This window comes from Lissotriton helveticus, chromosome 8 (assembly GCF_964261635.1).
Source record: "Lissotriton helveticus chromosome 8, aLisHel1.1, whole genome shotgun sequence".
Lineage (NCBI taxonomy): Eukaryota > Metazoa > Chordata > Amphibia > Caudata > Salamandridae > Lissotriton > Lissotriton helveticus.
In genome coordinates, this window is record NC_136069.1 from 754,605,644 (window position 1) to 754,617,666 (window position 12,023).

Consider the following 12,023-nt stretch of genomic DNA (forward strand, 5'->3'; position numbering starts at 1 on the left):
TTCGACTGCCCGGGGGACAAATAAATAGTCAAGGCGGGAGAAAGAGTTGTGTACCCCTGAGAGGTAAGTGTAACCCTGCTTTATGCCAAGTAGCTTGCGCCAGGGGTCAACCCAGTGAAGCCCGTCAAAGTTTAGTAGGTTGTCGGACCTCCAGCGTACCCCCGGCCTCCACCGATCCCTGGCCATATCCATCACATCGTTCCAGTCACCGCCCACGACTGCCAAGCCCTCAGGTATATCTGCCCACACGGTCATAATTCTCTCCCGCAGCCCCCAAGACAGAGGCAGGGGGCATATACACTTCCCAGCACCACAATATCGCCACCCACTGTGCCCTGCACACACAGGTATCTGCTCTGGGTGTCCCCCCAAATCACTGAAAGCACAGCGCCTTCGTCTTTATGAGGTGTGTCTCCTGCAACATTAGAATATCAGCATGGGCGCGCTTAGCCTGTTTCAGAATAGCCCCACGTTTGATCTTATCAACCGCCCCTCTAACATTCCAGCTGAGTACCCAGAGGGACCCAGAGGCATCTCGCAGACTATTCGACATTGCTACCCTTTAAAGCCCCTTGAAGGTCAGTGACATCATTAAGAAATTATAATACACACTAGCAGACTCTGGAATACTGTAGGATAGTGCAGCTATGAAACAATCCCCCCCCCCCCCCCCCCCCAAAACACAATCCAACAAACACCCCACCCAGTACCTAAAGAACAGTGAAGTACCTGTCGCGGCAGGCAGAGCAGGCTGACCCTAACAGGAGGTCCCACCCCTCACCGCCAATGGATCTCCAACTCACAGCCCATACTCAGCTGGCCCTCTCTCTGTTCGTAGAACCTCACAGAGAGACCGGCCTTTCTCGGATCTACTCCGCTCAAAGCAAGAAGTTCAGGACCACTGAGCTATGCGTTCAACCTACAGCTAGTCCGCTGACGCATGTTGTTGTGAGGCCGACCCAGCCCGCGCAGAGACACCACATGACTGGGAGCGGCGCCTGGACATGAGCGCCCGCCACCTCTCCCCCTTGTCTTGAGCTGATTCCGGGCCATACCACTTGAGGAAGAGTCCGACTCCCTCCCTGATGGCGAGTGGGGGTGCAGCTGCACCGTCTCATTCCTGTGGTGAATCGAAGAAGTGGGTGCGGGACCGATATACCACACGGAGCTTAGTGGGATAAAGCAAGGCATATGGGAGTTTAAGCTAGCGAAGATTGGCTTTGGCTGTCTGAATCTTTTTTAAACACATTTTATTTCTTTTCGAAGGCATACACAGGGAATGAGGCCTAATGGGCCAATTCTCAATCAAACAATGATCAATGACATCATATGGAAAAAGGGAATAAAAACCTGCATGTAAACACCCTGACCCACTGCGCACCCCAACCGACAGTAATGACACATTGCAAATTCCTTACACGAACCAACTGCACATTGCCACCCTCTAGCCCACTCCTATCCCTCAAAAGGCCTGGTTTCATCCTGGATCATTTCTATTTCAGGTCTGGGGGGCTCCAACACTGCACCCCAATAATCCACCCACCTCTGCCTTATTTTATGGTATTTCTGATGGTAACCCCTAGACTTGTACACTGCTATATCCAATCCTATTCAATGATCCAGTCCAAACTGCCAGGGATGGGGAGGTCTCGTGCTGTGTCACGCTTGGCCAGAGTTAGGCCCAAAAAAATTCGGAATTGCCGATGCCTGTACCCCACAAAAGGGGGTGGTGATGGACGGAGCATCTGGAGTCAAGCTATCCTGGCTGAAGACGGCTGATAGCCAGAAACCGGTCCTAGGATGCTTGATTCCGGTCCAGGAAAGACATGACTTGGCAGTTCGGGCTGGACTGTTCCCATGAGGCACAGGGTCAAGGCTTATTTGCATATGGCCATGTCTGAACAGGGGTGGTGTGGAGTGCAAAAAACTATGGATTTAGGCCCAGATCTCTGTACTGGGGTGAATGTATGACATTGTTCTGCATTCTGTCCATCAACTGTTGTTTTTGCATTTGTACCCCACAAGCCGTCGGTGAGATGAAGAAGTGTCCATTTAGGGTCTAGAGGGATCAACCAGGTCCTGGGCAGGCTGTCACTCCACACCAGAATCCCTGCAACTCATGACAGCTCCACACTGTATGAATAAAGGTGCCCTCATCCACATCTGTGACGATGTGGTGGAGGCGTCTGTACCTCTGCCTGCTCTAATTCTGATAACATGTTTCCATCGCCAACTCCTTTTAGGACAATAGCTCGATCAACTCTTTATAGATTGTTGCTGCCATACCAAGTGCGAGTCCTTCTCTCACCTGGTGACTCCCGCAGGGATGCCCTTCTCCAGAAGCCGCCTCTTGGTGGTCTGCCGCCTTCCACTTCTTGCTGGACCCCCAACTCCCTTCCCTCGGCGGTGATGTGTTTGCCTCACCTCTGATCTTTGAAGTTCTTTGCTGAGATAATACTTATTGCATATCCATGCTGCCTTCCTTTTACCCTACCTGGGCATCTGCTATGTCCTTAAAACTGCAGGGCCTTGGGCTCTCTTCCCTGCAACCTCTGTAGGTGAGGTTAGCGACCCCAGAAGGAGGGACCCTGCTCTCTTCCCCCTCATGCTGGGACGGCCTAAACTCTTGCCGACGCTGCTCTTCTCCCGAAGAGGAATGTAGGACTCCAGAGGGGTAAAGGCCTCTCAACTATTTTCTGAAAAAACAAGAGCTTGGCAGGCCGCCTGCAGTTGGTTATGGGCGGCTGCGACCTTGTCACTGGAGAGAATGCGCGACAAGTCTTTTCTCAGACATTGCCTCCTAGGAAAAGTTTTTAACCTCAGGAAACAAAAAATAACGTCATTGCAACAGCCCATTGGCCACCTCGTGATCACTCTTGCACCTGCTGACCAGTAATTTCCGGCCAGTGCGGGCCGGGCCCGCCCAGGCCAGGGCCCGTCCCATCTTCTCAGGGCTCTCTCCATCCTCCCAGAGCCCTGTATGGAGGAGACACAATTCCACTGTAATCCTGCTCATGTCTGCCCTATGGAAAAATAATGTGGGATCTTTTCAGTCTCTCAGATTAGTGCTGTAACTAATCTTCCCCATGTGATCTCCACAGATGAGTCTGAGGGAAGCTGTGAGATTCTGACCAACAACTCCTTTTTTGAATTACTGCGTTCCTACAGACGACATACAGAGATTGCAATGGAGCCTGATAGATTTGGTTTCAATATTTGCACTGCCTGACAAGAATAAAAACCTAAATTTCCACTTCTGTCCAGTGAAAAAAAGTTTTGGACTGCTCTGTTGGTTCAACATGACTGCAAAACTGCCCTAGCAAAATCTGAGCATTCTTGAAGTGTTTAATACCGAAATGTTGGAACAGAATTGCACCTGCAATATGTATATAAACTGTCTTTAGGGTTGGCAGAGTAGCTCAGACGCCTCCTAGAAGATTTTCCATTCTTGTCTCTAGCACATAGACTATGCAGCTACCAAGGTTTCATATTGCTTTGTGCGACATTTTAATACATTCAGTAATAATGTGAGGGATATTTCAACAACGATGGGTGACACTTTCTCAACGAGCAAAATCAAGAAATGAAGACGAGGAAAACATATAAATATCAGAAATGACACCCATTTCAGCAACAACAGATGCTCTAGTAGCAAACATGAAGTCAGTCAGAGTCTGTCTTGCGTCACAGCTGCTGACTAGAGGAGCTGCTCTCTGATGCGAATGTATGACGTTACAACGAATTCCGTTGCAACGCATGCCTTTACCACGCATGCGTTACAACGGAATTCGTTTTCCACGCATAGCCTTTACCTCGAATACTTGCGTGGTGACGTCATACGTCGTTAAGAGAAAGCGGAAGTTTATTTTCCGATTTCTCTTAAACGACGCTGATTTTCTGCATATCCCGACGTGACTTCAGGTGAGTTTTTTTGGGGGGGGGGAGACCCCCCCAAGCCCCCCTTTTTTTACTTTTTACCTTTACCACATATGCCTTTACTACAAACCTCGTAGTAAAGGTATGCGTGGTAAAGGCTTTCGTGGTAACCACGCATGCGTTGTACTGCATGCGTGGTTAAGGATTTCGTGGAAACGGCTTTGTTGTAGTGGCCGTTTCCCCTCTGATGCAGTACTGGTGGGACTATGATGCAGATTAGGCTTAAGCATCACCTGCTCTCTTTCCCGGGCTGAGAGAACGTGTTCTTAGACACGTGTTGAGGAAGTTATACTGTTGCCAGGCGACGGCAACAATTGTGGGGAGGGGCCTCCATGTTGCTGGGTGGGCTGGCTGAAACAGATGCTGCCATAACCAGCCTTTGCCTACTGGCCCCCTGGCTCCTCCCTCTCAATTAATGATGCTGCTTAGAGGATCACTCCAAGGCCTCTCTGTCCCATATGGGACCTGGCCCAAATCCAAACAGGATGTGAGGCCCCCAGACAAGTCACTCTTCTCACTGGTGCCTACCTAGTCTTGCCGGGCGGGCCTGCAGAAAAACAAACTAAAACAGATTGCCAGTCTTTGGCCCCCTTCGCTTGCCAACAATCAATCAGGAGAGCATCAGGACTCCAGGGCCTCTCTCTGTCCACGTGACGAGGGACCCCCAGCCCAACATGAGCAAGACAAGTTACACATGGATCCAGGCATCACAGATGCCTAAGTGTCGCGCAGTCTCAGATGACTTGCGCACAGACAGGCTGAACACCATTTTGCATTATCCTCACACGCTGAGGCCGGCGCAGATATATCCCATCCAACATAGCTGAGATTGTCAAGAACCTGTTAAAATTACCCCCAGCGTTTTTGAGAAATAAACTGCAAACGTTATGTGGCCAGAATTTAAAAACACACGCTTGTCACAGCACGGGCCGCGGCTGGCATCTTCGCTTACATTCATGCCAGAGGTTAGTGCAGAACTTCGGAGTGAGTTCTACAACACACTGACTGCTGGCAGCTGCCGATCACGTGCTGTACCTTCCATATGGCAAGCAAATGAACATATAATATGTCCTTCTGAAAAAATGGCAGAAATGCAAACAGGTGACGCATCAGCTGCAGGCACATTCCCAATCCACTTCCCAGGGCCGGACTGGCTGTTGCGGGCACCAGGCGTTTCCCCGGTGGGCCAGTTTTGGGCCCCTGGGGGGCCATTTTTGTAACTGGGGTTGGCAATATCGGCCCTCTGTAACAAAATCGGCCACAACCGGCCCTTGCAAACAGCTCGGCCGCCTCTCCTCAGCCCCCCAGGGGGGCGGCCAAGCAGTTTGCCAGGGCCGATTTTGGTTCCCAGTCCGGCCCTAACACTTGCCATGCTGGGTAGCTGACTCTGTCCTAGTCTTACAGTTCTGGTCTTTTAAATAGGGGCACAAGACCCAAGTTTTAAATGGGGCCTTCATAAGACTTGATCACATTAGGTTAGATTTTACACAATAGCACAACAGTCTGGGACTTGCAGTTTCATTCTTTCAGCCTGAAAGAAATAGTTATTGAACAAAACAGACACACACACACACTCGGGTACGTGGCTGCACTCCACTGACTCAGTCTCTGTGACTTGCCAACTTCAATTACGCCGCGACTAACTCCCTCTCTCAGCAATTGAACTTGGTGCATCTGGGTTCTCAAAGTTCCTGCAGCGGCTACTGAGACAGCTGAACCACGTGGCGGCGGCAGCCGGTGGTACGGGTAAGCAGTGCTGCTGGTGCACTATCCTGATCATGATTTGCCGCAAAGTAGCCCCCGAGTGCCTCAGCATCCTGCCTCCCACAAGTTAACTGAACTCCGGCAGCAGGACGTGATGTCTGGGCTCTGTGGTTCTTAAGTCAGTGTTGTATCACACAACCTGACTGGGCTGTCATGTCTTGGTAGTAACCATTGGCCTTTACCAACGTGATGTCATCTGAGAGCCTCGGCGGGAATCACAGTCTCAAAGAACTCAACTTCATGGTGATACACTGTAGCAGCATTAAGCAGCAGACCGAGCCCCAGGCCTGAGTCCGCAGGTTGCACACGCCACTGTGCGCTGCCATCTGCCCCTGACACCTGAGTTTTATTTAGGCAGTTGAGCTGAGCACTAATAAAATGGCTTGACTTACAGCTGAGGGATTACAATGCATTTCAGTGTGGTAATGTGCAGCACCACACTGAAATGCGTTAGTCTCACGCCTGATGCGTGGTAGTTGGCAGGACTGACTATGTTCATGTTTCAATAGGGCAAAAACCTCCCCATTTTAGTTCTAGCAAAAAGGACATAGAATCTACGGAAGGGCTAAAATGATGTTCAATCATACATGTTTACATTTTGATACAAATGGCATGCAATCTATGTGTTTGATTGTTTTTCTTTCATTTTTTTCCTAGCACGATTGTATTATATCACATGATGACTTGGGGTCTGGCCATCCTGCTTTGTGTGGAAGGACTCGTTATGCTCTATTATCCTACCGTTTCCAAGTAAGTAGGGATCCTTTCCTGTTTGATTATTTGATTTTCTAAGGCTGTCCTCAGGCATTTGGTAAACATGAATCAGTTAATGGGAATACATTCTTTTAATAACTTTAATTGGGCAAAGCAAAGAAAAGTACGCCAATACGAATAACCAATCTTCACCAGAGATGTTCACGGAAGAAAATGTGTGTGATTGGAAATTCAGAAATGACTGGCCCATATTTTTGAGAGGTATAGAGCTATGGTATGTATGTAAGGTGAGCAATAAGAGCACTAGGTTAAGCTGCAGGCCCAGATCACAATTTTTCTTAGAATGGCGCCACTTTATATCCTCGTTGGTGAGTTAAGGCAGTGATTGCACTAAACTCCTTTTACCCCCGTAGTATGAAAACAGGACTATGTAGGTGAGCGAGAAGAACATTTATGCATATTTATTGTATTTTATTTTGTGGTGGCGGTGATGTGTTCTGTTGTTATTTGTGCTGCTGTGTATTTTTGCTGCATTATTGCAATGTGATTTTGTTTTGTTGTACTGCAGTCACTGTGCAGTATTCTTTTTTGCTGTGATGTGCCCTGTTATGTTTTGATTGGGCTATGTTGCTTTGTGCATGCTGTAGTGTTATGTTCTGTTGTTTTATTAGGTATATGTCAACAAATGCTTCCAGCGAAAACCAGCATATCCTGTGACAAGGAACTGTTTACCACTGTCTGTGGTGGTGAAATAATGCTGCTCCTGCTTTAATTGCTTAACACATGAGTCATCCTAAAATCTTAACGTCTTAAACTTCAGTAATAACTCAAAAATATATAAGTATACGTACAGTAGAAATCGTAAGTTAGGTCACAAAAAAAATTAATTACACAAAACACTATACACGAAGCGCAATGAAACAACCGCATAACCCAATACAGTATTAAAACCACATCTTCTTTCTATGTACACTATATATTAACTGTAGTAAATTACAGAAACATTGAAAGTGTTAGCTACTATGGGCAAACAACAGATGCTTGCGACAACAGCCTGACCACAATCAATAAACTGTTAAACAGAGGACTCTCGATCCTCCCTTCAATATGGATACTCTGTTACTAATCTGTAACATATTCATCTAATAAAACACAAGAAAACAGCTAAACAAATAGGAACTGTCAACAACACACATGGTAACATGCAAAGGAAGGGGACAGTTTTTGCATGTTTTGATAATGTTTTTACAGGCTTTAGAAAGGTAAGCCTACCTTCCTGGATTTAAGGTTGGTGATGCTGGATGTCCCACTATGTGGTTGCCTTACTAACTGAGGCCCTTGAGCCTTATAGTCAGTGGCTTCTCAAGCAAAGGGGCTAGACTCAAAGAACAGGGATCAGATTACTGTCTGGCTCACAGAAATGGCAGAAGATGTCCTCTCAGGCCACACAGACTTCTCTCAACCTTCCTAGTCAACCTTCCTAGTCGGCCACAGCAGCAACAGGTTGAAAATGAAGCTCAAAGCAGAATATAGCAGTTGGTGAAGTGAGAGATTGTGTTCACCAGCCATAGTCAACTCAGAGCTCACGTGCACTTTGTAGGAGTCTACTTATTTGGAAGCTCTGCTTTCATCTCTGATGAGCGGGAGTGTTGGATTTAAAATCTAACACCTTCTCTACTATTGCACAGACTGGAGTTGGAATAGTAAATTATACTATTCCAGCATCCAGCGTAAAAAAAGCATGCGGGAAAACGAGGCATAGTCCTCCAAAATATGGCAGCATGCTTGGTTTGTCTACTGCCGTTAGGCTCCAGAATAGCTCTTAGACAGAGATGGTTGCACTGGCAGCCTATTAGAAAAAGATGTAACTTCAAACTTCTCTGTTTTTACCACAAGGCTTTGTATGGGCCTGGCCCACTGTGCATCTCTTCCTGCATTCATTTCTACCTTCTGGCAAGGACTCTGAGGTTTTCGAGTATCATTTTACCTGCTCCTCGTCCATTTCACACCACTCAAATGGAGGACAATCTTTTTTTTTTTTTTAAGCCCCCTTCTACTTGAATAAAATACCCAGACATATTTGTGCATATCACACTTTTGTGACCTTTAAAAAGCTGATCAAAACCCAGCTTTCTAACTTGCCTTTAGTCTTAGCTCCTGTTATGTTGCCTCTTCTACATATGGCTCAGCGCTGAGATACTCTGTATAGGGTGAACCGTTACTGGCACTATATCAAGTCCATGTAATAAATAAATAAATAAATAAATAAAAGCAATCAAAAACCAGCTAAGTTTAATTCTAGAAGGTATTCAACAGGCTGTAGAGAAACACCAACCATATTTCCAGATTCAGGCAATTGGGAGCTCCCCACTGCCATTCTTAGTCATTGCATGTCCAGATTCAAAGGAGCCAGTGTAGTGCACAGTTTCCCTCCTCACAGATGAGCATGGGATGGTCCTTACTGCAGAATGGAATACAGGGTCCTCTGCCTGTGAGCAGAAGCACAGGTACAACTTTGAGGGTACAGCTCTGGTAGGAATCCATGTGTATTCTTTCCAGACGACCATTGCAAGGGGTTCATTATGTTCTTAGTTTTAAAAATAAAATCTTCCTTTAAGATTTTAAGTTTAAAGTTTGACGTTCAGTTCTGTCATGCGGACGGAGCTGTATGTCAAACTTTCAATGCATTTACAGGAACCATTGTAATTGCGGTTCCTGTACAAGCAAGAGGTGTCAGCAGGGCGAGTGGACATCTCAAAATGTGGTGGCAGGGTACTTCTTCAAAGCAACAGAGTATTTTACACGTTTTATTCATAGCAAAATCACTTTTGCCGATTGTTTGTGATTGATTGATTTGTTGGTGCACAGACAGGCCATGTTATTCTGTATGACTTTAGGTTATCACGTTTGGTGTGGAATCGTTGGGGTGTTTGCGCTGTTTCATAGTCAATAAAGACACCGCTTATCAGGCCTTTGGCACTATGCAATACAATGGCCTTTAGCGCTGTGCTCACTTCAACTTTCAGCACAAAAAACGCAGCAGTGCTTTGACCACATACTTTACGCGCTAATGTTTGGTAAATCCTTCTGTGGTGTAAACTACTATATACAAATATTTTATTGTAATTGCGTATGTTTCCATTATTTACCCAGATGGCGTCTGCTGTAGATCAGTTTAATGCAGCCAGTTGCATTGAGTGAATACATGCTTGAACACTCATCATAACAGAATTTAATTTACATTACGTGTTGGTATCACTGTTGTCACCCATTTCTACTTGATGGGCATGTTTTGTCCTATAACTGAAGTGCTAGTAGAATTCTACATAGCTGGTGTGTTGTGTAACATTAACTTTGTGCAGATGGGCAACATGAGTCCACTTAATACCAAAAGGTGTCATACATCCTGTCCCCCACACTACTCAGTTTGCAATGTTTTGACATGAATCGTTCTAAGACTTGTGAGGAAATGTTCATTCAAACTATTTATAATTTTCTTTTCAGCTGTGAAAATGGTTTGGAGCACGCGATTCCACATTATGTCACAACATATGCGCCCTTACTGCTAGTATTAGTGGTAAACCCAATCTTATTTTCCAGAACAGTAGCAGCAGGTAAGATTCTAGGAGCAAGAGTGAACAAATGATGCATTCAACAACTGTTTAAAATACCATACATATTGTAATTGCATGGCTCAACAACTGTACCGGGCATTCAACTATATAAAGTCAGACTTGTTGATGCTAATACTATCTTTTCTGTATTCGAAAAGTCAATAGTAACAGCCTGTAAAGTAAAAGGGACAGCATCTCAGACATCTCTTAGACTGTCAGTAGCAACTGTTTCTAGGTCATTTCCATGAGTCCAGTCCAGTTGCATTCTAGTATTTGATATCCCATTATATTTCCCCCCAAAACATTCTCAAGTACTTTTCAAGCATGCTGACTTTTTTCATTGTAAACATGAACACTTATGACTTCTACAAATTGCAACCTAGCCTTTTAAGAGCGAGTAACACATTGTTATAGCGTACATAATTATTTAAATTCTAATACTACACTCTAGTTAATGGGTTCTTGCATCCTGTACTGAAATGGCTTGTTGTCATTTAATAGAAAAACAAAGATGACCGTTTTACAAGTTCTAGCCTCATAAATGGGCAGCTTTGGCACAGTCGCCTAGCTGTTACTCTGCAATAAGTCGGGGACCTGGCAGATTATTTTTTACATCTGCTCGCTTATGCCCTTTACGAGCCAAGCTAACATTTTCAGACTCAATCTTTGAATTGCCTATTATCTTCAGCCGTCTTTTCCTTTCTTTCACCCAGTTCTGAGGTTCTTCTAGCTTCAAGGCACATTTTGACATTTTTTACTGTAGTTTACAATAGGCCTGGCTGAAATTATAATTACGTCAGACTATTTGGCATAATTTTGGTAGTTTTGCATAAAAGAAATTTACACAAAATTACCAAGATTATGCCTTTACGCCACATCGCGTAATTTCAGGGAGAAATTTGAACACAAGATATACCATTTGGGTAATTTTTTAACGCAATTGGCATTTCAGGTAGAATTGTTATCCGAGTGGACCATTCAAGTAATTTTTTATTGCGAAACTACAAATTGGAATGCGAATGCCAGTGTTTTGAAAGCAAATGACAGTTCCTTTAACATGTATGGTCAACAAACACTTTAGATAGATTTTTTTACTGTTTTGACTGCTAGAGAAATTTTTGAGCACTAAACTACAAATTCGAACACAAGCAGCAGTGTTCTGAATGTCAGCAACCGGAAATCAACTCAAAGTTAAATTTTTAAGTTAAATTGTTACCCGAACAGACCATTTGGGAAAATTTTTGAGTGTGAGATGCATTTTGCATAATTACACATTATTTGCAATTTTACATTAATATACTACCCGAAAATTATGCAAGTTACTCAAACCCCCAGTTCTTAATTACATACAACAAAGACAAATTTGTAAGCATTCTAATAGATATGTAATACCTCAGGGCCTTGTAATGTCCTGGATTTACTCTGGTTTTACTCTGTACTGCCAAGGAGGGGTTGTGTCTTCAGCCACCCTGGCAGAGGGCCGCCTGCCACATTTAGAGATCCCTGCCTGCCTGGCAGGGATCACACTGATGTGAAGGGAGCCGCTACCACAGCATCTCATTTTATGGTGTTTTTCGCGCTTCGTCAAATCATAAGTAAGACTCTCTGCGTTGCTGAGCAAGCTAGATCTGTCATTTAAAATCTGTTGACGAGCAACTCCTTTGCCCCATCAAAAATAAATATTTACCCTACATGACTAAAACCTTATTTCCTGCAACTCTTTCAGTTATTTTCTTGGATTCTCCAATACCCAATTTCCATAATAATCTTATTTGTTCATTTAACATTACCCAGTGTCTTTCATATTGCTTTGATCTTTTTACCCACACATATCATGTGATCTTTCTGAAGAGGTTGGGGTGAAAGTAACTTCTGTTAACAAAAGAAGCGCATTTGAGTTCATACATTAAATCTTGTTTTCTCTACATGTGGTTATAAACTGCGTAGGAACACATATTTAAGACCGTTTATTTTTTTTCTTTCTTTCTTGGATGA

General features: G+C 44.7%; 1 protein-coding gene across 4 annotated transcripts in view; it reads left to right on the forward strand.

Annotated features, from left to right (window-relative positions):
* Nucleotides 1-12,023, forward strand: part of GPR143 (G protein-coupled receptor 143) — a 367,151-nt gene that overhangs the window by 63,731 nt on the left and 291,397 nt on the right. For all 4 annotated transcript variants that reach the window (XM_078657595.1, XM_078657596.1, XM_078657597.1 and 1 more), the window contains exons 4-5: nucleotides 6,358-6,450; nucleotides 9,919-10,028. In XM_078657595.1, coding sequence (XP_078513721.1) covers nucleotides 6,358-6,450; nucleotides 9,919-10,028 — 203 coding nt within the window. The remainder of the gene's footprint in view (nucleotides 1-6,357; nucleotides 6,451-9,918; nucleotides 10,029-12,023) is intronic.